The sequence below is a fragment of the Talpa occidentalis genome, unplaced genomic scaffold (assembly GCF_014898055.3).
Source record: "Talpa occidentalis isolate TD23 unplaced genomic scaffold, MPIMG_talOcc4v2.1, whole genome shotgun sequence".
NCBI lineage: Eukaryota > Metazoa > Chordata > Mammalia > Eulipotyphla > Talpidae > Talpa > Talpa occidentalis.
In genome coordinates this window covers 145,424,704-145,448,939 of record NW_026555331.1, presented here as the reverse complement: position 1 = coordinate 145,448,939, position 24,236 = coordinate 145,424,704, and the positions used below count along the sequence as shown (strand labels likewise).

Here is a 24,236-nt window from a genome sequence, read left to right as displayed (position 1 = left end):
AGCGGTGGAGAGGTTCAGAGAACAGATTCTCCAGGGATGAGAGTGTGGATCTGTATTAACAATTTGTGTGCACGGTCTGGAAGAAGGCGTTCACAGTGAAATCATGAAGTTGCTGGTTTGCCAAAAGTTTCCTGCAGTGAAGTAGGAGGTCCAGCGGTCGTGTCCCGAGTGCAGGGCAGTATTACACAGCTGTCCACGTGGTGGAAAAGCAGCTGCTGCATTTTGCCAGTAGTTAATGCAGAGACCAAAAAATTACATTGTGCGTGTAAAATTGAGGATTCTGCATCATCGATCATTTCCCCAGAGCAGCAGTCTGGCGTTTTGCTGGTGTCTGAAAGGGGCAGTAAAATTGTATATATATTATTAAGAGACAGAACAACAAAATAGAAAACTGTATTTATGCAAAACTGTGATCTATCAAGGGTACTAAATTCTGAAGTACTAATTAAAGAAGGATACCATTAACACCAGAGTGATACATTTCAGGACAAATCAAAGTGCTGTCTCACCCAGCAGACTGAATTTATGATTTTTCTCCAGCCTGATTGAGAGATACTGACATACAGCATTGTGTAAGTTTAAAGTGTACAATGTGATCATTTGACTTATATGTGGTAACATAATTACTGCAACAAGGATAGTAAAAATTCATCATTCATACAGCTCCCTTTCCATGTGCGCTGAGAACTTTTAAGATCTACTCTCTTAGCAATTTCCCAGGATACAATATTATTGTTTATTACAGTCACCATGTGCTAATTTAGATCCCCAGAACTTAAAACTGGAAGTTTGCTCCTTTTGACCCACTTCACCCATTTCACTACCACTTGCCCCTGGCAACCACCAATCTACACTCAGTTTCTATGAGTTTGACTTTTTAAAATTCTACATATAAGTGACATCAGCCAGTATATGTCTTTCTCTCTCTCATTATTTCACTTAGTATAATACTTTCAGGATCCATCCATTTTGTTGCAAATGACAGGATTTCCTTTTTTATGGCTAACTAATATTCCCTTCGTGTGTGTGTGTGTGTGTGTGTGTGTGTGTGTGTGTGTGTGTGTGTATTTTCTTCATTCATGCACAAATGGACATCTAGGTTGGTTATGTAAGTAATGCGCAGTGAACACAGGAGTGCAGATGTCTCTTCAAGATAATATCATTTCCTTTGGATCTATACCCAGACGTGGGATTGCTGGATCATATGGCAGTTCTATTTTTAGCCTTTGAGGCCCCTCCATACTGTTTTTCATAGTGACTGCACCAATTTACAGTCCCCCAGCAAGGGTTACCTTTTCTGCACATCCTGACTGATACTTGTTATCTCTTGTCTCATAATATCTGCTGGTGCTTTTGATTTACATTTCCCTTATTAGTTGTATTAGCATATTTCTATGTACTTGTTCGCCATTTGTGTGTTTTTTGTGGAGAGAAATCATTAATTTTTTTGGCTGAGTCATGAGTTTCCTACTTTTTTTGGATATTAGATATATCATTAGAGCTATGATTTGCATTTTCTCCTATTCCGTAGATTATTTTAATTTTGTCAATTATTTCTTTTGCTATGCCAAAGCTTTTCAGTTTGGTATCATTTTTTGGTGTAGTCTTTAGCATTTTCTGTGTATAAGATCACTCCATCTGCAAATGGAGACAATTTTACTTCTTTTTTTGGGATTTGGATTCCATTTATCCATCTGTCTGTCCATTTATTTATTGCCTGATTACCCTGGCTAGGTTTTTTGGTACTGTGTTGCATAGAAGTGGTAAGTATGAGAACCCTTGTCTTACTCATGCTCCTAGTGGAAAAGCTTTCAACCTTTCACCATTGAGTATGATGACAACTGTGGGTCATCATATATAGCCTTTATTATATTAACACATGTTTATTCTATACTCAGTTTGTTGAGAATAAATGTTGGATTTGATCATATGCTTTTTCTACATCTGTTAAGATGATTGTGTGATTTTTATCTTTCATTTATTGTGATGTATCACACTTATTCATTTGTACATGTTGAACCATATGCATTCTCAAGACAAATCTCAGTTGAGAATCATAGTGTATGATCCTTTTAATGTGCAGTTAAATTTGGTTGGGTAATATTTTGTTAGGAAATTTTGCATTTATATTCATCAGAGCTATTGGCCTTTATAACTTAATTTTCAGTAAGTTCCATGTCTGGCTTTGGTATCAAGGTATTGCTGGTCTCTTAAAAAGAGTTTGAGTGTATTTCTTCCTCTTCAACTTTTGGGAACATTTTGAGAATTAGTCGTTAAATGTTGGTGGAATTTATCAGTGAAACCATCTGCTCCTGGCCTTTCCATATTTGGCAGTTTTTCATTACTGATTCAGTTTTGCTATTGATCTGCTCATATTTTCTGTTATTTCATGATTCTTTCTTGGTAGGTTGTATGTTTTTAGGAGTTTTCCATCTCTTGGTTTTCCAATTTATTGGTGTATAATTGTTCATAGTAGTTGCCGATGATACTTTGTATTTCTGTGATATCTCTTGTTATGTCTATTGCTAATGATTTTTATTTGTGTTCTCCCTCTTTATCTTGGTTAGTCTATTTTTTTAAAATTTATTTTATAAAAGCACTGGGGTACAGACCAGAGGAGCGGGAGGGTTAGTCTAGCTAAAGTTCTGTCATTTTCATTTCTTTTCAAAAGACCAACTTTTAGTTTTGTTAATCTCTTCTGTTGTTTTCCAATTCTTTTTTTTTTTTTTTTTTTTTTTTTGTGGGACCCTCGCTGGTGGCCGGGGAACGAACCAGTGCTGCAGAGGCTGTGGGCAGCCTCGCAGCCCAGCGCTCAACCGCTGCGCCACCAGGGGAGGCCCTGTTTTCCTATTCTTTATGTAATTTATTTCTGCTTTTATTATTTCCTTCCTTCTGCTGACTTTGGGCTTAATTTGATCTTCTTTTCTCTAGTTGTTTGAGCTGTAAAGTTAGGTTGTTCATTTGAGATTTCTTTTTTCTTGATGTATGCCTTTATAACTATAAACTTTGCTCTTACCACTGCATTTGCTGTATCCCATAAGTTTTGGTATGTTGTTTCTTCATTTTTATTTGTTTCAAGATTAAAGAAGTTCTCTTTAGATTTCTTCTTTGGTTCATTGGTTGCTCAGCAGTGTGTTCATTTTCGGGCATTTGTGAATTTTCCAGCTTTCTTCCTACTATTGATTCTAGTTTCACACCTTTGTGCTTAAAAAAATACTTGATGTAATTTCTGTTGCCTCAAATTTATTGAGCTTTGTTTTGTTGTCCAACTTATGGATTATCCTAGAAAATGTTTCATGTGGGCTTGAGAAGACTATTCTGATGCTGTTGGGTGGAATGTTTTTTTTTTTTAATATATATATATATTTTTTAAAAAGCATGTATTATTTATTTATTTGTTTGTTTGTTTGTTTATACAAGCACTGGGTATAGTCAGAAGCGCGGGAGGGTGAGAGAATTCACCAGAGCGGGGAGCAGAGCAGGCAGAAGGACTGAAGTACACTGCTGAGGGGAGCAGCGGGCGGCAGGAGAGGTCTGCGCGCCATGTGGGACTCTCCTCTGGTGGCCGGGGAGCAGCCAGGGATCGAACTGGCGCTGCAGAGGCCGCGGGCAGCTTCGCAACCCAGCACTCAACCACTGCGCCACCTGGGAGGCCCTGGGTGGAATGTTTTTAAATGTTGATTATGTCCATATAGTTTAGAGTGTTATTCTAATCTGCTGTTTCTATGTTGATTCTCTGATTTACCCATTGATGAGAGCTGGCTATTTAAGAATTTATGAGATTCATTATTCTGAGAGTAGTGATTCTCAGTGGGGCTGATTTTGTCCTCCTGCCCCCTGCTTTCAGGGTTCATTTGGTAATGTCAGGAGACAGTTTTGGTTGTCACAGCTGGTGAGAGGGGAGGGCATGGTTGTTGCACTGGCCTCTAAACAATATAGGGCAAGGTCGCTGCTAAACACCCTATAGTACTTGGGACAGCCCCTATGTCAAATAATTATCTGGACCAAAATGATAGTAGTGCCAAGCTTGAGAAATTGTGCCTTGAATAACAGGGAGAAAATTCTAATAGATTCAAGAAGGGCTTAGATAGACGCAATAGTACTTTCAGAGAACCAGGAATGTACCTGACACTATAGTCGATGATGGGAGGACAACAGTTCTCTCCCATGGCATGTGGGTAGCAATTCTAGACAGACCAGACTCTGCCATCCTATGTGCTCTGTACACTGCTTGCCCCTTTGTCTCAGAAAAGACTTGGAGCAACATGAAGTCCATTTGTTATTTCACATAGAGGCACTTGCATTTTTACTGTCCTCCTGTCCATCAAGAGCATCGTAGGGATTCTGGAACCTGGAATGGTATGTGCAGCTTAATAAGAGGGCTGGAGTAAATCCTGGCTAGCACAGTCAGGACTGAGTGTTTAGAAACCTGAGCTTCTAAATGCTAATGGTTTCTGTTATCTTTCAGGTGGTAAATGTGTCCAGGCTGGAGGGAGATGATAATCCTGTGCAGCTCATTTACTTTGTGGAGGATCAAGATGGAGAAAGACTCAGTGCAGTCAAGTCTTCAGATCTGATTAACAGGATCGATATCCAGAGAGCAGCCATTATCTTGGGTTACCGCATTCAAGGCACTGTTGCCCAACGTAAGTGTGTGAGACGGGGCCTCCCATGGCTGGCTGTGCTGTGCTGGGTTGACAGTGAACTCAGAATTTAAAACATTATGTTTTAAGCCCTTGTTTGGAAGTGTCACTTATATAAGATCTCAATGGTTAAAATTCATTTGCCAATAGTTTTTTTCAGTTGCTTGGAGCTGGAGTCCTTGCTGCTGGTTTTTCTTGCTGCATTTTGTGTTCCTAGTGTTACAGGGAGTTACGGTAGCTGAACTTTAATATTTCTCCCCCACTCTTGTCCTATTTCTCTTTTGAAAGAAACATTTTGTCCTAGGTAAAATAACACGCGTTCTCTGTGTGTATTCCAGAACCTTACGTGTCCTATTTTGACCGTTGGTGGGGACGGTGAGTCACGCAGGAAGCTGGGAGGTGCCCTCTGCATTTGCTGGCTTCCTTCTGAGTCTTTGAACACAAAGACACCCTTGATCCTTACCCTGTTCTGTCCTGCTTTTCTCCCAACCTCTCCTTATGCCACTCCACAATTTAGAAAGAGGCGTTTTGATATTTCTTTATTTTTATTGGAAGATTCTTGGCTCCTGACCCCCCTGGCAGTGGTCACCCTCGGTGCCTTTTTCTCCAAGTCACGGATTTGGGGGTATTTAAAATGAAGAAAAGGGAGAAACCCAGAAGGGTGTATTTCTGTCCATCTACCTTCGGGAATGAGACTATTTCTGTAATCTAGATGTGTTTTCCTTTATGATTCTGGAAGCCGACCTCAATGGTAGAGGGAAAGCAACTGTTTGGAAGTGCTCAGCATCAGAGAACATTGAGAATGCTTTAAAGAGGACATGGAGGGCATCAAGGCAGTTTGTAAGAATGAAATGACCCAAGGGCTCATGGATAGAGGATTGGACCAAGAAAATGTGGTTTGTACCACATGGAAAACCACTCAGCTGTCAGGAAAGAGCATTTACAGCTAATTGGAAGAAGCTCGAGGGAATGATCTAGAGTAAAGCAGAGCAAAAGATAAAGACAAATATGGGCTGTTTCCATATATGGGGTAAAACAGGCAATCACAGTGATGCATTGATGAAGCAAAATAATTACAAGTGGTGGACATTCATCAACCAAGTGAGGTTTCTGAGGTTAAAGCGTGGGCGGGGGTGAGGGAGAAAGGGTCGGAGGGGATATAAGGGATGGAGGTGGGGAGAAAACAGACAGACAGACAAACAAGTAGCGTACCAGAATGACAGTTTTGAAATTATCCTTGGACGTGGAAAATTCTTGGTGAAATCTACACTTGTCCCTGGACCCTAGCCAGGAGGAAGGCTAACGCCTCCGCCCACCACTGCCCTTCGTGGATGATGGTGGGGGACATAAGCAAAGCGCTGAGTGGTTTGTGTGTGTTTAAGACAAGGTTGTGTTCACGTGTTCCTTTTCAAAGGGGTGAGGAGCTGAAACTCGAGAGCTTTCAGTGCTTCATCGACGGCGTTTCACGAGCCGGGCTGTGCCCTCCAGCTGGGCACGTCTCTGTCTTTTTTTTTTTTTTTTTTTAAAGATTTATTTATTTATTTATACAAGCATTGGGTACAGTCAGAAGTGCGAGAGGGTGAGAGAATTCACCAGAGCCAGAGCGGGGAACAGAACAGGCAGCTGACGAAATACACTGCTGAGGGGAGCAGCAGGTGTGGTGGGAGAGGTCTGCGCGCCATGTGGGACCCTGGCTGGTGGCCAGGGATCGAACCGGCACTGCAGAGGCTGCGGGCAGCCTCACAGCCCAGCGCTCAACTGCTGCACCACCAGGGGAGGCCCATAGGCATGTCTCTTTTGAAGGAAGATGAATGGCAGTAGGGTCTGGCCGCCTCGCAAGACCCTATCTGCTTTTCCTGCCTCTCTCTCCTCAGTTTCATGCTAAAACCCACCGTGGCCACAGTCCTGGGATTTCAGGATTGGTAGGAGGAAGAAGTGGGAGCCAACACCAGGGCCACCCCAGGCATTGTGCACCCCGGTGTTGGCCCCATGTGGATCCATCTGTGCTTCTCACAGGGTCTGCTGGGTCAGGACAAAGAGGAGTATCTTGCTCCAGCTCCTCATTTGGACTCTGTCACCCTTCTCAGTGGTTTTCATGCAGAGTGAACTATATCCAATTTAAAAATACAATTTTTAGCACTTGGTCTCTTTTTCCATGTTCCACGCAGCCTCTGTAATTTGTTACCACCACGTGTCAATTTCCCACCATCTTTCCACAGAGCTTTTGCTTCAGAGGGCTTGCTCTCCGCCTTTGTCACCCCCTCAGGAGCTGAACCCCCAACTTAAACTGGCACCCAAATCTCCTCTGCTGTTCCATCTTTGAAGAGAAACATTTCTATCTCTGTAGCATGTGTTAACCATTATAAGATGTGAAAAGAGCATAAAACTTGGTCCCTGTCCATGAAGACTGAGACATATTTGAAAAGACAAGACTCAGCGTCAGTGACGGATGAGCCAGGCAGTGTGCTGATGCAAGATGATGGTTGTGTGTGATGAAATGCACTGGAAAAGGATAGTCAGGAACGGCGGATAGTCAGGAACAGCGGGACGTACCAGGGGGCACTGGTGTTGGCTGCGCGGTTGTGATGAACAGGCCCTCGGAGTTGCTCCGAGTTGCCTCGGAGTTGCTGACATAAACACTCTGGGTGGAGCCTTGTCCATTATCTGTTGCTTCAATAAACCATCAGAGGACAGCGACTTCGAGTCCAAATTAGGATCCTCCCCCAGCTGGGTGGCGAGGCTGGGTGCCAAGGGGGGTTGTTGTCTGGGGCCTGAGTGCCAGGAGGACCCGCAAGAGCAGAGCTTTGGGAGGAGGCGAGTCCTGTGAGTGGGTGTGGAATGAAGACCAGGGCCCTGTGCTGGGAGGTGGGATTAGGGGAGGGAGCTGGTGAAGAAGATGGAGAAGGACAGAGTAATTGGAGCATAATCATCCTAGGCCCTAAAAGATGGGGGGCTGAGGTGGGGAGAAGGGGTGGCAGGAGGGTGGGGAGTTGCAGATTCAGAAAGAGTCATATCGATTCATTGTCATTTAAAAATGGATGCCCGGTGCCTTCGATAAAGCAGTTTCCATGAAAAGCCCTGTTTCAAGGGTTGGGGGGACACAAGGGAGGAGATTAAGGCAGTGCTCTTAGACTGCTTAGTAGGATTTCTGATTCAGTGGGGAAGCATTCCTGTGTGAGAATGAAGGGGGAGCCTGGAGTTCACCTGGCCTCGCTGTCAAATTGGTTCCATTCGTCTGGCTGCATCATGTGTCCTCAATGCCTCCTGGGGCTGACTTTCTGTGGGGTGTGCTGGGACTCCTGTCCCCAGGAGATGTAGCCTCTCACCAGTTGTCTTGAGCTGAACTGACAAGAACTTTGCAGGTTTCACGTGCACAAAGGCACGTTCGCTCCACAGAAGGGCTGTCTGGACAGGAGGAAGAATGACGGAGCCTCCTCTTCTTCATCTGCAGCCGTGGATAGGGTGAAGAGGCCATCCCCCGAGTCCCAGAGCAGCAACCTGTGGGTCATAGTCGGCGTGGTGATCCCAGTGCTGGTAGTGCTGGTCATCGTGGTCATCCTCTACTGGAAGCTCTGCCGCACGGACAAGCTGGACTTTCAGCCTGACACCGTGGCCAACATCCAGCAGCGCCAGAAGGTAAGGGTGTGCCCTGCCCCCCGACACGCGGCATCTGGGCTGGGAGTGGTGGGGAGATGTGCAGACTTGGTGCCAAACGACTGGGAGGTCCCGTTTAGGACGCCTTGTGTCCTCTGTGGCACGTCCCTTCTCCTCCAGGCTTGCTGCCTGAGAATTCAGACCTATTCAAACCCCCGATATTTGCAGAGATTAGGAGCTGTGGGAGGTTTTTTTCAGGCCTGCGTCTCTTCCTTACACACACGCCTCCTCTTCATGGCTCCTGTGTGTTCCATCCACCTCCTGCAAGCCTGGCTACCCACCCTGACTGAACTCCTTTGTCAGTAAAATATGGTAGAACATGCCTTACACATTCTGACTTAAAATGTATAACTAGGTATTTATTGGCTAATCTTTCAAGGAGGGGGGGTGGGGTGTGTGTGTGTGTTTTGGAGCAGTTCCGTTCTGGGAGGAATTGTCTGTGGTCTTTGCTGGAGTAAGCATCACCCATAAGGCACCAGCTGCAGTTTCCAGTTTGGGTTTCTGTAGAGAAGTGCAGCCTGAGTGCAAAACTCTAGATTGTTTTTCCAAACCCTCCCCAGGTATTGGGTGTAAGTGAATTTAGAGCTATTTTGACAGCAGTTTCTTTTCTTTTTCTTTTTTTTAAAGCAACTCCTTTGACATGTCTTTCCAAAGCATTCATCTAGTTTTTATACTGACAGCCATTCTCTTCTCGGGCTTAGGTGCCAGCAGTTTCTGTAGTATTTAATTGTCACATACAAGTTTTAGAGCAAGAAATTGGCTCTCAGTCGTACCTAGCTCACCTGGGAAGGAGGACATGTGCCCGAGTCCCAGAGGGTCCCTCCCGCAGCTGCGGCATGGGCCCAGCGTGCAGACCAGCCAGCCCCAAGGGAATGGGCGGGGGTAACCACTGTGAGGTGTATTAACATGTGCCCTCACTGGAATTCTCGGATTTCGAGCACTAAATCCACTTTAAAAGTGAAGTAAGAAAAAGCAAGCAAGCAGCAAAAGAATAAGAAAGAAAAAGGCTTGTTCTATGAATCTTTTACTTTTCTTCTGATTTGATATAAAAACTGTGCATTGCACTTCGGGGAAGTGCCCGGAAGTCTTTACCAGCTAAATGAAGAAATACATGCTTTAAATTTATTTGCCTTTAGTAAAAGTCAGTAAAGAGTATTTTTCTCATTCTTAACTACGAAATGCAGACCCCTGATTACACTGTCAGCTTGTGGTGAGGAAGTCTATCAGAAGCTTTTACCCCCTAATATTGTATTTATCACCTGTCTGATTTATTATTTACATAGTCTGCTAAGCTTGTTTTGTTGTTAGACAAGTGAATAACATGGGGAAAACCTGGAAAAAAGGACTCGACACGCTAAATGATTCATAGCGTGCATTTAGTAGAATTAAGATCAACAGCAGGTTTGGCAACACTATTGTCCTGGACTAAGGAGTGTTGTTACGGGGAGATTAACCTGCAGAGAGGGTTCCGTGTGTCAGCCTTTTATGCCTCGGAGTTGCTGACATAAACACTCCGGGTGGAGACTTGTCCATTATCTGTTGCTTCAATAAACCATCAGAGGACAGCGACTTCGAGTCCAAAGTAGGATCATACCCCAGCTTTCTCCTCCACTTTCACTTCCGAAGTATTTCCACGTCCCAGATGTGGCTATAAATCAAGCAGACAGTTTCACATGGACCTGCCAGCCTTTGGCGTTTGCTTTCCTGCCAGCGCCCTGAGATCTGTGTGCAGCCTGGACAACATGTTTACGGGAAAAAGGGCTTCTGCGCGGAAGCTTCCCTGAGAGCAGCTAGTGTCTCCAACGCTGTTGGCAGGACAAACCCGGCAACGTCGCCACAGGAGGGGCTTGGTTTTGGGGGCACCAGAGCCCATCCCGGAGATCTGGTGGCCCACACAGTGGCAGTAAGAAAATGAGGAGCTCCATTTACTTTAACAACAAGCAGCTCCGCTTGCCCGCGTGTCATGGGGGGTGAGCTGGCAGCGTGGGGGCTCCCGCCTGCGTCTGGGCAGCTGGGAAGTCCCTGCCTCGCGTGACTGCAGGGGTCCTCGTTCCCCTGCTGTGCTCCGGGCGTCTGGCTCTATGCTGCTCACCCGCCCCACGCCGCTCCTCTCCGAAATCCTCTAGCAAATCCCAGAGCTGGAACATCTGGAAGCAATAAATCTGCTGACCTAAAATCCACACCCCCTTCTCCTTGTAATGAGCAGGAAACCTCTCCAGATTGTCTGGGAGGAGATTAGTTTGGAAACAGGATAAGAGGGAGAGGCTGTCCTGTCGTATTTTGAGGCTGGGTCCTTTATGATTTCTACGAATCAAGGAGCAACCCACCTAACCCGTGTCTTTCGCTTGTCTGTATTCTCTTTGCCCTGGAGCCCGAAGTCACTTGTTTCTGTTCCCCCAGAACTCTGGGTTGGGCCTGCCTCACCCTGTGGAGGTTCTATTTAAAGATCTGGACGGCTCTGCTAGATGCTGCTGGTGCCGCAGAAACTTGTCCTTCTGACGGGGACAGTTGCTGCCCTGTCATTGGTGCAGGACCCTGGCTCCTGGCCACTGGCACTGTGGGCACCATGGAGCGGCCCCAGCACTGTGTGTGCATCCAGTAGACACCGGGCATTGGCTCTGGGCCAGGCCCCTCACACACACAGACCACTGCGAGGGCACACGGCAGGGACACACGGCAGGGCACATGGCAGGGACCAGGACAAGCAGTGCCAGAGCCAACCCAGCATTGGGAGTCTGTAGGGTGCTGCGGGAGCACGGAGGAGTGGCTGCTGCCCTTGCATAGGTGCTGGGCTGCTTCTGCCTTCCTGGAGCAGGTGATGCTGAAGCTCTGAGGTGGAGCAGGGGAGCCAGAGAAGGGGCTCAGGTGGAGGGAATGCCCATAACTCAGGATGAGAATGGACCAGACGTAGAGAAGGACACCCCAAAATGGAGGGCACGGTGGTGGGCACGGCCAGGTGCAGGGGCCTATGGGACACATTAGGGGCTGAAGAGGTGCTGAGGGCACTGGGGAGCCCCTGAGGCTGTCTCAGTAGGGCAGCGGCCTGCGCAGGGTCTGGCCTGGGACTGTCCTTTGGCCACGCGGACAATGGATTGAGAAAAGCTGCCAAACTCAGCTCATCAGCTGCCCTGGCTCTTTGGTTCCCTGCAAGGGTGCCTTGAAGTCTTACTGGTGGGCAGTTCAGTCTCCGCAGGGCCGGGTCTCACGGTGGCCTGGGGCAGGAGATCAGCGTGCTGCGCTCTCAAACTCCCAAGCCCCAGAGCTCCAGGGCTTGAGGGAGACAGACGGCTTGTTGGCCTACACTCTGGAAGGACGTTATGGGGTGGTGCTGGGTCTCAGGGAGCACCCCCCAAATAGCCACACTGGGGCTGCCCTCTTGAGAGCAGATGTGTATTTGTTCAGACACTTGTAGGATTGGCGCTGTGGTTTCCCTTGTTATGTTACTGCTCCTTCCTGGGGGCTCAGCCTGACGGGTGCTGGGGCCTTCGCTCTGCCCGTTCCATCTGGGCCACGTTTTATTCATGGCTGAGTGCGTTCGTCTCTCCGGCTGCCTGGCTGACCTCCCTGATTTGTGGGCAGTGCGTCCCAGTGCGGCACCGACAGTAGGGACTGCCCCTCTGTGACAAATTAAGGGAAGAAGGAACAAAAGAACTCTCTTCCCTCAGAAATAACTGGGTCCCAAGATGGACGGGGAAGGCACTCGCTGGTCATGGTCCTCCTTCATGAACTACTGATTCACACTACACCGCACGGGGGCTGAAGGAGCTGGGGGTGCGATACAACCAGACCTTTTTGTTTCCCTTAAAGAAATGGGGAAACTAGAAAAAGTTCCAGAAAGTGGAGCTGAAACAAAAGGAGCTGATTCCATAAGTGGCAGAGGCTGTGTTTCCTCTAATTTTTTCCTTGTGTGTGGAGGGCTTTTGTTTGGGGCATAAGCACAGATTGGTTGCCAGACTTCTATTGTCATGGAAGTTGGTGACTCACCAGCTTGGAGAAGTACAAGGATTTAATGGATATATTTAGAGACCAGTGGAATCACAATCAGCCTGCAGGACGTCAAGGCTATTATGATGGGTATTTCATCCAAGACAGGCACCCTTTTCTCAGTTCCCCACAAAATCCAGCAAGTTTGGTGTTTCGGTTGGCTTTTGGATAGTCTCTAAGGGTCCACCATGTGTCACACCCTTTGCTGAATTACACAGCCTGGTATCTCAATTCACGCCTCTGGCTGCATCTGCTGGGTGCGAAGGCTGAGCCCACAGCTTAACTGCTGGTTCTTTGTCCACGCACAGCGCTGCCATCGGTCTTTTTCGTGTGAAGCATCTCAACCTTCCATATGTGTCTCTCTCATGAGCCCTGAGGGGTGGCCAGGAAGGTATTTGGTTCCTGCACGTGGGGGTCCAGGGGCTGCACATGGAGGCCATGCTGTTGGCGGTTCTCTCTCCTTCACTCTGGAGACCTTTGCTAAGCACAGTGGCTCCTCCTTCCATTTTTTTTTTTTAAGATTTATTTATTTATACATACAAGAACTTGGGTACAGGTCAGAGGTGCAGGGGGTGAGAAGATTCACCAGAGACAGAGTGGGGAACAGAACAGGCAGATTGAGGGGAGCAGCTGAGGGGAGCAGGGGGGAGACAGGAGAGGTCTCTCAGCATGTGGGTAGCTCCCTGGCCGGGGATCCAACTCGTGCTGCCGTGGCTGGGGACAGCTTCACAGTGCTCTGCTTAACCCCTTGCACCACCAGGGAAGCCCTCTTCTTCCATTTAGAAAAAGAAAACATCACTTGCAAAAGCCATTGTTCCCCAGTCATTTAGACACATTTGCTTTCTTCTTGAAACAGACCCAAAAAGATTTTACCAAGGTTTATTCAGCAAGGGTGATGGTGATGATTCTGTGACAGTTGTTATATCTGTTACTCTTTTACTTAGAGGAACCTTGATTATGGAGCTAGAATAAGGTGGTGCTGGGGTAGAAGCAGCCCCATAAAACTGGAATTTGCTCACTGTAGGATTTTTATCTTCAGCTGTGAACAGTTCATATCAATTCTGATCTCCTCAGTCATCTCACAGAAGGCTTGCTAGATGGGCACTTGGGGTTGTTTTATGGCTGGATTCATAAATTTCATTCTGTGGTGAAAAGAGCATTTGCAATCATGTGTTTTGTAAGTTAGGGTAGCATTTCAGCCTCAGAGTGAGGGCTCGTCCTAATCACATGGAGGGAGTTATTCAAGTTCCACCATCCCCTCTTGTCTGATTTCCCCTCTACCCATTCACTCCTAGATGCTTTGCTCCTAAGAGTGCAGTGGAATCTTGGTGGAAATTTACAAGAAAACAGAGAAAGGTGTCAGACTAGTAAGTATGTGGTTTACAAAAGGCGTGTTGATGATTGCCGTTGAGTATGTTACTTACAGTAGAATCCAAATAGGGTCTTGCTTAATCTAAATCTCGTAAGTCCCGAGGGGTAATGAATAAACCAGCAGAGAAGAGCAATAAAAGACAGGGAGTGAGGGACTCAAATTTGGGGAAACTAAGCGTAAACTTAGTGGTTTCACATCATCTTTGGAAAGAAGGCAACGAAACCAGTCTACAAGTCGGAATACAGTGCATGTTCAAGAAAGTGTAAAGCACTAATTTAGCTCATCGAGATGTTCCTTTGAAGTTGGAATGTCGACCTTCCAGAAGTAAACATGCGGCCCATCACGCCTTGGTCCTTGGCCTTCCGACCCCACCTGAGATGGGGGAGTGGGAGCTGGTCAGCCCTGGATCGTCTCTGAGATGGGGCAACACGCACTAAGCATGCACTTGCTGGCACACGGTGTTTAAAGACCATGGACACCCCGATTTTTGGATGGATCAGGCAGAGCCTGGCGCCAGGTGAGATGAGACTGTGCCCCTGATGCCTTTTCCTTGTTCTCATGTTTCTTCCCGGGGAGGGATGCTTGCTTCGGTGTTTGAGAGACTGTTGAGGTGAAGTTGTTAAACAAAAACATCCCTTACCTGCTGCCCTCTCTGAAGGGCATATGAATGCAGGTCCTAACCTGGACTAAACTCTGCCAATCCTTAGCCACCTTCTTCCCTTAAAGAAACATAAAGCCTTATGAGTAGGTGATTGGATCATCATGAGAGATGCGCCTTTTGTCTTTTTATTGCTGTCCCAGACAGCTCTACCCCTCAAGACAGAGCCCACGGGAAGGTGCTGCATGGTTAGAGGTGGGCCTCTCTGTAGACTGGAGAAGGACACGCACGAAAAGTGAGGTAGGAAGGCGAGTGTGCGTGATATTCTGACCACAGGTCATTCTCAGGAAGCCCTCTTTATGTAAGAGCGTCCACAGAACTTGTCCATTGTCCAGGTACCAGTTAGATGAGAGTGTCTATAGAGGTTGTCCAGATATCACTTTAGGGGAGGGCGGCTAAGATCAGAGGTTGTCCACCTGGAATTCAGTTCCCTTAGAAGGACTGCAGGCCTCCAGGAAAGTGCACACTCCAGGGGTTCTGGGAGCCAGTTTAAGATGACTGTGTTACTCCACAGTCCAATGCGTGAGAAAATAAACCTCCTGGGTGACTGGGTGACTGGCGGTGGGGGGGGGGTGAGAGGCGGAATCAAGCATAGTGGCAGGTTTGGATTCATTGTCTGCTGAACAATGTTCCTGAGCTGAGGGGCGTGGAAGCTCACAAACTGCCCTTTGGTAGAGTTGCTTGCTTTTGTAACATGATATCATTCATTTAGAAAATATGGGCAAGTCAGTCTTTGCCTTTTGTTTCCAGGCAACACCTTTGTAAACTCTGCTTACAGTAAGTTTTGTCCCCCTCTGCCGGCGCAAATCATTATTGCAGATTGCTTTCCAGTTCCCCATGGATCCTAGATTTTTAGGGCTTAAAAAAAAAAATGTGAGAGCCTCCCCAGTGGTGCAGCTGGTTGAGCGCAGCGCTGTGAAGCTGTCCACAGCCTCTGCAGTTTTTTTGGTCCATCTGCCTGTTCTGCTCCCTGTTCTGTCTCTGATGAATCCTCTCACCCTCCTGCGCCTCTGGCCTGTACCCTAGCTTGTATAAATAAAATAAATCTTTAAAAAAAATCTGAGCCATTGGTATTGTCATTCATTTGTGCATAAAACCAGCTCAAGTATGACTGAAATTTTCCATGCTTAGTACAGTATCTATAATGACTCCTTGGGTTGCTTGGTTCTTGGCCCATAGGACTGTCTCTAGCCTGAGGGGCCCTTGAGACAACCGTGTCCTGCAGTATCTGCCTGTCCTCCACCAGCTGGACCCTGGCTCTTCCAGTGTGGTCGGGAATGGCGCTCCCCTTTGTGTTCACATTCCTGTGTGGCGAAGCACCTTTCCTGGCTTAGCACAGGCTAGGAAGCTGGACCCTGGGGGTGCAGGCTTATAGGGTCTTGGTTGTGGTTCCCCGGGTAGGATCCCCACATCCCGTGTGAGAGGTGGACCCTCTCCTGCAGCTTTGTGCCCATTGTGTCTGGGGCTACTTCTTTCTAGAAACTCTTTATCCCCTGGATTTCCATCGCACTGACCTTTGCAATTCCTTCAGTTTCTTTGAATCTCCTTCTGTTTCCTGCCTTTTGTCCTGTTCCCCCTCTTAGCCCCAGCTAGATGTTCTCCCACATTTTATCCCTAAAGGCCATTTTCATCTTAAAAATCTCAACTCCTCTACATGTCACCTGCTATACAGTCTTCAAAGTCGCGTCTGCAGCCCGAAAGGCCCCTCTGTCCCAGACCGTTGTCTTCTGTCTCAAGCTACTTTCCTTTGGGGCTTTTCCTGCCCTCTCAAACTGGCATGTCCAAGCGTCACCTGGCTGTCCAGGTGAACGTACCGGTCAGTGCATATGGCAGCCAAGCCCAGCCCAGAGTGATTGGAAGCACGTGTTTATGCTTCATGGGATCGTTACCCATATCTCCAGAGGAGATTATTTTCTGCTTTTCTTCAGAAACTGGAGGGGAGTGTGAGAGGGGAACAGGCGGGGATGTTCATGCAGACACTTCTATCACTGCCCAGTTCCAAGGAGAACAAATGTGTTTTCCACACTGGTCTCAAGCAGGGAAACGTGCCACACAGGAGCGAGTCCTGCTTCGTCACGCTTCATACTTGGGGTCTAATATTGATGAAAGCCCACACGTGTGCACAAGAAGGCAGTGGACCGATCTGGTGGCATATTACTTGGACTTGAGTGTTCCTAGGTTCTTGTTTGGGAAAGGACTTGAAATATAACTACAAGAGCACAAAAATTATTAATTTATTTTCTTTTATATATTTTTTTACATCATCATTTTTATACAGTGTTTGCCTTATCATCTCAGGTATGGTCCCCATGGAGTTCCTATCACCAATTCATCCATGTACCATCACCAGAGCACAAAATCACTTTAAAAAAAAAAAAAAAAAGAAAGAATCTCTCTCCTGGGCCATGCTTTCTGGGATTGCATAGCAATTGCTGTGGTTATGTTACCATGACAACGGAGCGGGTATCACCTTGTGACGTCTTGGGTGCTGTGGTCCTTGCACTTTTCCTCAGTCTTAATGATTCTCAAGTATCTCTGTTTTCTGCACACTCTGGGATAAGCAGCATCTTGCACCCAGGCACCCCTTGGAGGATGCTGGTTGGGTTGGGTGGAATTGCAAGCCCAGTGCTGTGAGAAGTCAGTGCTCACCAGCGCTCCCAGCTGCTCTTCACAGTACTGGGATTTCCGCTCGGCTGTGTCACCTGCGTGTGCGTCTGTTCTAGTTGCAGATCCCCAGCGTGAAGGGCTTCGACTTTGCTAAGCAGCATCTGGGTCAGCACAATAAAGACGACATACTGATCATGCACGAGCCGGCGCCACTGCCGGGGCCCGTGAAGGACCACACCACTCCCTCGGAGAATGGGGATGTGCCGAGCCCCAAGGCGAAGATCGTGGCGAAGACCATCCGTCACCGAGGAAGGTTCTTACTGGGCTTTCTCTGTTGTCCTGTACCCCGAGCATGCTGTTGTTTTCAGGGTGTCAGTGTCCAGTGCTGGAGGGGCTGTGGGTGTGCTGCCCTGTCTGCGGCCAGGGAGACTAACAATGGCTTCCCCAAAGTCAAGGAGGTCGCGGGCTGCTGGCCACTTGGTAGGCCAAAGTGGGCCTGATGCTTGCTTTACCAAAAGGGTTCAAGGTCATGCACCTCTGTGATGTGGGGATGGTTCCCGGGACTTGCTTTGGGGTTGACCAGCTTGATGTATATTTTCTGAGGTCAGCATGCCAGGCCCCTGGAGATGTATCACAAATAGGATGTGGGGGTGTGTGGTCTGTGGCATGCACTGGGCCAGCACGGGCTCTGACCTTGTCATCGTGTCTGGGGGACCATGTCACGCGCTGCTTTCTCTGCTGGGTTTTCCCCCCATAGTCTTCCTTGTTAGCATGTTGGCATGAGGCTCCTCACGGCTGCCTCCCTCCCCAGCAACCCATCACTTTATTTCATTTGTCCTGTCAAATAGAGCATGTGGATAACTTGTCATCAGATGGCCTGGGAGTCCTGAGTTGCCCTTGGGTCCCCAGAGCAGGGCCATGAAGGCCAAGTGCAGAAGCAGCTTTGACTAAATGGACTCTAGGTCATGACGTTCCATCACAGGGTTGCTCTTGAACCCTCAAATGATCAGCCTTCCTTTGAGCTTGGAGTTTCAAATTCTGATTTTCTGCTCAGAGGAAAAAGTGTATGATCACATTTGAAATGATGTTATAATTTCTGACTTATCAGAAAACCTACCCCATGGGGTTCTGACCTAGTTTTAAGAATTTGATGCTATTAGAACATGATCTTTACAAAAGAAAATGAGTGATGGAGAGAGATGCAGGCTAGGATGAAATCAGATCATTAAATTTAGTTCATAGGCTGGTACAGTCTTGCAAAGTATTTTTTTTCCCTGTGGTCTCATCCTAAGCATTCAGTCACGACATCTCAGTGGTTTGCAGGGCCGGCGGGTATTTGAGCATCTCTCAGGCACCAGAAAGTCTTGGCATCTCACACTGTGGTTGAAGCCAGGAAACACCAAGAACAGGAGAGCTATCTGGTTACAGATTTTCACTGGCGTGGTCCAACCTTTGCCTTCTCGTCTAGAATCAAATCTCAGAGGGGCCATTGTGGGGTAGGCCATTGTGAGTGTAGGCCTCTGGCAAAGCTCTGGACTCATGTAGGCTGATTGCAGAGCTTCCCTGGCTTCCTGGGGATTCTTTTGGCCCTTGAACCCTGAACCTGGCCTGAACTCACGCCCTCAGATCCCCCCTCACCCAGATCCCAGATCCCACCCTTGCCCAGATCCCTGCTGCTGGCCGGGGGAGTCAGGGACTGTCCTCCAGTTCAACCCTTCGTTTCTTTGCACTTGGAGAGAGGCGGCCCACGGTCCATTTCCTAAACAGGCTGTGTGGTCTGCGGCTGCGAGCTGTCCATGTGACCCTGGAGCACGCCGGGCCTCGAGATGATGTTTTGGGTTGTCCATTTCTACCGGGGTTGCCGGAAGCCTGGCTTCTACCACTGAATTAACGTGATTCTTTTCTCTCCCTTTCTTCCAACTTCCTAATGGCTGTTTTCTTGTGTGTGTGTCTGCAGAGTTTCTCCCTCAGATGCTGACTCGACAGTGAGTGAAGAGTCCAGCGAGAGGGAAGCCGCAGACAAGACCCCGGGAGTGGTGGCCGACGGGAAGCCCCACCGCGCCCCGCAGAGTGGTCTGTGACACCCCTCATTCCCTACCTTACCTTAGTCACTGTGCTCCCCACGGGAGGGCTCTCGGGGCTGCAAAGTGGACATTAAACAACAGCCCAGTGAGGAGATGTTCGTCCCGTGTGGGGAGATCTCAGCGCACTGCTTGGTTGCCCTGGTCTGGGGTCTGCTTGCAGACGGAGAACAGGGCTGGGGGTTCAGGATCTACCGAGGTCTGCTTTGAGGCTAATAGCCACATACTGTGCTTGCTTAGAGAGCCAACCATTTCCTCCTTGAGGGGCAGGAGGAATCGAATGAAAACCACAGTCCCCAAAACTGCCCCAAGGACCCAGTGACCTTCTTGGGAACCATTCAGTGGCCCAGCTGCCATGATCAGGCAGCTGTTTTTCAGGTGGTTTGGCATGTTTGCCCTTGGGGAGTCTGATGTGGTAGCCTCATGCGCCCCGAACCCCAGTCTGGACCCCAGCCTGCAAGCAGACACCAGAGCAGGGCCAACCGAGCAGCGTGCTGAGCCTCCGAAACCATCTTCACTCCTGCTGGAGAGTGTGTGGCTGGGAAATGCATGCCCAGTAGTAGAAGGAAGCCCATGTCTCATGAGAGAGGGGAGCAGTTTTTGGTACAGTTTTTGGTTTTGGTTTAGTAGTTTCTGTTAAGTGGATGTGCTGGTACAGCTGTTGTATTTGTGGGAGTTTTGTTTACATTTCAGGATTGTGTCTCAATAGTGCAAAGAAAATTGGCAGGCCTCAGGGTGTTTTTAATGCTAGCTTTTATTTCCCTGTAGAAAATGCAGGTGAGAGTAGTTGCAGAACAGATTCTGGGCGGAAGCGGGGAGCTTCTGTCTATGCCACATGCAGGTTTGCAGTCCCCAGAGCTATGGGCGCCACTGGGACCAAACTAGCTGAATTTTTAAGATTCCTTCCAGCTCCTTCCAGTTGTTGCTCTTATGATGATAAAGAAATACCCCCTTAGAATAAGAATTATTTAATTCTTTCTCTTTGGGTCCAGTTTTAGAGAATCCTTTTCCCCCCAATTTTATAAATTCCTACCTGTCAGTTATCACCATGTTACCGATGTGCTGTTTCTGATAGACAGGATTAAATTTTAATTCCTATCCCAGGGAAGAAATAGTTGAGACAAGCAAAAAGATGAGTCAACTCTGGATTTTCTGTTAATTGCTTGTCTTAGAAAATCTGGCTTTTCCGTTTAGCATTTAACTCGTATTAATATGACAGCATTATAACCAGTGTATGCTAAGTGGGTCACAAAAGTCAAATATCGCTCTCAACATATATCCCAAATCTCAGGGGCTAGCACTTCAGTGTGGGGGCTGGAAGGTCATGGGACCAGCTGTTCCTGGGAATATTAGAAGCTCAGCTGCTGCTGTTATGACTGGATGAGACATCAGTCCTAAGTTTCATATTTTAGAAGGATATTTTTCTCACTACAAATGTCAATTCCCTTTGAAAACTTTATTTCTTTAAGCTTTGATGCAGCCATAAAGGCATTTTTATGGCTTGCACAGAACTTCGTTAATACACTATTAAAAAAAAATTGGGTTTTTCATCATAGCTTTTCAGTTATTTTGTGACTCAAAATAAAATCCTTCTTCTGTTGCAAGTGATGATGAAATGCAGAGCAGGGAGGTGGGAGATGGCCTGAGAGCCACACTGGCGTCCCCCTGGCACCCTGGGACTCCACCATGGGTGGCATGGCATGGCCACTGGGGGTCTCTCGGCCAGGACACAACATCTGGCAATGTCAGAACCTGGCAGTGGAGGCTGAGAAAAGAAGTTGGTTTTGGTTTTGGTCATCTTGAGGTTGCACTTTCCTTCTGACTTACACTTTGGGGAAGGTGGGTAGGCACTGGGGACCTTCCACGTCCCCACCTAGCCCTGGGGTTCTTGCATGAATCCTCTTGCTCTCTGCTCGCAGATGTGCAAGGGTAGGGTTTTTAAGGGTGGAGTCAGATTTGCGTTCCTTACAGATTTGAGTTCCACATCTTCCACCTTCTAGAATGTGCCATGGGAACTCCACTGGCATCTACCTTTGCACGTGCTAACCAGGTTGCCGAGCACACAGTTTGATTACTTCTACTTTAAAAGTAGTACTCATTAGAGAAAATCCTCATGATACAAAATACAAGAAATTGAAGAAAATCACCAAGTATATCAAGATTCAGTCTCCGTTAGGATTTTTAAGTACTTCATGTCCATCTTTTTTCTACACATTTATTTTTTTTTTCTTTTTCACTGTTAAGATTACTTTTGGGGGAAAAAAATCACAGTGATAAAAGATACACATCATAAAATTTACCTTTTTAGCCATTTTTAAGTGTAGGCGTCATCTCTTTTTAAAATGCAAACTGATTCCCTGTGGGCAAGTTTTTTCTTCTCATGCTTCTTCAACTTAATTTTCTTCTTCCATCAGAACTGAAAGCTGAGTGTTCGCTGTTAATCAGTATGTAGTTTTGTGTCCCCAGTCTCCTTATTTGCTTGCTTAATGGCATAATCGCCTTGCTAGCCAAATGCAAGTCACTCCAAAATGACAGCAGACGTTCCGAGCCGCTATAACTTTTTCCAAAAGTTTCGTCAGTTGCTTGTTGACTGACAGACTTCAGGCTCAGCTCAATGTCCTTTGCCTTTTCTTCCTGAAAACTTTGAAACACCTTTAGACAAAACAGGGCAGATTTTGGACAAAGTGCCACAACTTTCACATCTTTTCCAGGGATGATTGATGTCACATGGGCTCTCTACCTTGCCTGAATTTCAGGTGTCCTGCTTTATGCTTCAACTTCTGGGATATTTGTAATTTTTAAAAAAGATTTATTTATTTATGCATACAAGAGCTGGGTACAGGCCAGAGGTTGGGGGGGGGGGTGAGAGGATTCACCAGTGACAGAGTGGGAAACATAACAGGCAGATCGACCAAAGTACACTGCTGAGGGGAGCAGCGGGCGAGTCAGGAGAGGTCTGCTGCGCCATGTGTGTTGCTCCCTAGCTGGCCGGGGATCAAACCCGCTCTGCAGAGGACAGCTTCACAGGTCAGGTTGTGCTCTAACCCCCTGCACCACCAGGGAGGCCCATATTTGTAATATTTTTTTTTTAAAGATTTATTTATTTATACAAGCACTGGGTACAGTCAGAAGTGCGGGAGGGTGAGAGAATTCACCAGAGCCAGGGCAGGGAACAGAACAGGCAGACTGACGAAACACACTGCTGAGGGGAGCAGTGGGCGGCAGGAGAGGTCTGTGCACCATGTGGGACCCTTGCCGGTGGCTGGGGATCGAACTGGCACTGCAGAGGCTGCAGGCAGCTTCGCAGCCCAGCGCTCAACCGCTGCGCCACCAGGGGAGGTCCCATATTTATAATTTTTAACAAGGCCAAGGGAGGCAGTATTTACCACAGCCAGTTTAAATAGTGAAGACTCAAATACTCAGCCACAGAGTTGGGGTGTGTTTTTGGATAGGAGCCCATCTGTGGATTCTGGAAGGGATAATCCATGTTAGTGGGTGTTGGCCCTTCTCTGGGGTGACGTTACTTGTCCTCCTGTCCCTCCATTCCAGGGCCACCTGCCCCCAGTTCAGGCACAGAGCAGCACTCGTCCGCCTCCATCTTTGAGCACGTGGACCGAATTTCCCGCTCCTCTGAGGCCAGCCGGCGGGTTCCCAGCAAGATCCAGCTCATCGCCATGCAGCCCATCCCAGCCCCTCCTCTCCAGCATCCTGTGCTGGCCGACCGAGTGGCAGAAACCAACAAAATTAACAAAGAGGTATTTTTTCTTTTTAATTACAAAGCACATTCTTTAAAAAAACCTCACATTTTGATTTGGTCAGTGCTGAAACGTGCATGAAAGTGACAGTGTCCGGGGAGGCTAAGTACTGGCATGTGGTCTTCATTTTCCCATGGCACTCAGGTTTCCTAGGTCACATACTGTGCAAAGGCCCTGTCAGGGGCTTTGGCAGAGGTGCAGAAAAGAGTCTGGAGCCTGCCGTCATCGGCACGTCCTGCTCTGACCCTTGGCTTGTGTTTGGGAACTTGGATTTTGGAAGGATTCCCAGCACTCCCAAAACAGAGCAGCCCGCTGTGCCCCAACTGTTTGGCGACATAATTTATGCAGCAAACTGCTCTCCTTCTGGGAGTCTGGAGTTTTGGCACATGATGGCCAGAGGGGTCTGTGTGGCCAGCCCCCAGTAAAAAGCCTGGGCGCTGAGGCTCCATTTGGCCTCCCCAAGAGTACATATCTAACCCAAGTTGTCACAGCTCATTGTTGGAAGAGTAATCAAGTCCTGGGTGGCTCGTGGGAGAGGCTCTGGTCCAGGTTTGGTTTGAAGCATGGTCCAGATTTTCTCCAGAATCCACCACGTGCTCCATTTTCCTTTGCTTTATGTCCTTTGCTGTGACAAGTGAGACTAAATGCTGTCTTGTGAGCTCTCTCAGTGACTCATTGAACCTGGGGTGGTCTGGGCACCACTGTAGACTTTGGGGTATGTGATAGATCTGCTCTGGCCTAGGAGATGTGGGTAATTCCTAGTAAAATCCTTTTCCTGGCCAGCTGGAAGAGTGAGTTAGATCTGCTTCCTCCTGAGAATCTGAAGCCGGTTTCTGCCCTCCCCACAGCCTTGCTCACAGCTCTGCCCACACTCACACCCGCTTCCCCCACCCCTTCTATCTTCAAATCCAGTCTGCTCTTCTAGACCTAGTTCACACACAGCTGTGAGATGTCTGCATACCTGTGGGTGCTCCTCTTTGGGGAGGAAGGCCTCTTGTCTGGGAACTTGTTTTGGTAACTCCCGATGTTTATCAGTAAATGGGCATTTTACCAGCACAATGCAAATGTCTTCACTGAATCCAGCTTAATTTAAAATTCTCTAAAATAGCAATATTATTGGGTTGGAAAACATGTATTCCTTCCCCAGAGAGATTAAAAAAAAAATTTCATTTGGGGCCTCCCTGGTGGCACAGCAGTTAAGCGCTGGGCTGCAAAGCTGCCCGCAGCCTCTGCAGCGCCAGTTCAATCCCTGGCCTCTGGCGAGGGTCCCGCATGGCGCGCAGACCTCTCCTGCTGTGCCCGCTGCTCCCCTCAGCAGTGTATTTCATCAGTCTGCCTGTTCTGTTCCCTGCTCTGGTTCTGGTGAATTCTCTCACCCTCCCGCTCTTCTGACTGTACCCAGCGTTTGTATAAATAAATAAATAAATAAATAAATAAATCTTTAAAAACAAAACAAAATCCTTAAAAAAATTTTTTCATTTG

General features: G+C 47.5%; 1 protein-coding gene across 1 annotated transcript in view; it reads left to right on the top strand.

Annotated features, from left to right (window-relative positions):
- KIAA1549 (KIAA1549 ortholog) overlaps window positions 1–24,236 on the top strand; it is a 117,245-nt gene that overhangs the window by 66,793 nt on the left and 26,216 nt on the right. The window contains exons 10-14 of the mRNA XM_054691921.1: window positions 4,469–4,646; window positions 8,095–8,279; window positions 17,035–17,231; window positions 18,876–18,991; window positions 22,549–22,754. Of these exons, the coding sequence (XP_054547896.1) occupies window positions 4,469–4,646; window positions 8,095–8,279; window positions 17,035–17,231; window positions 18,876–18,991; window positions 22,549–22,754 (882 nt within the window). The remainder of the gene's footprint in view (window positions 1–4,468; window positions 4,647–8,094; window positions 8,280–17,034; window positions 17,232–18,875; window positions 18,992–22,548; window positions 22,755–24,236) is intronic.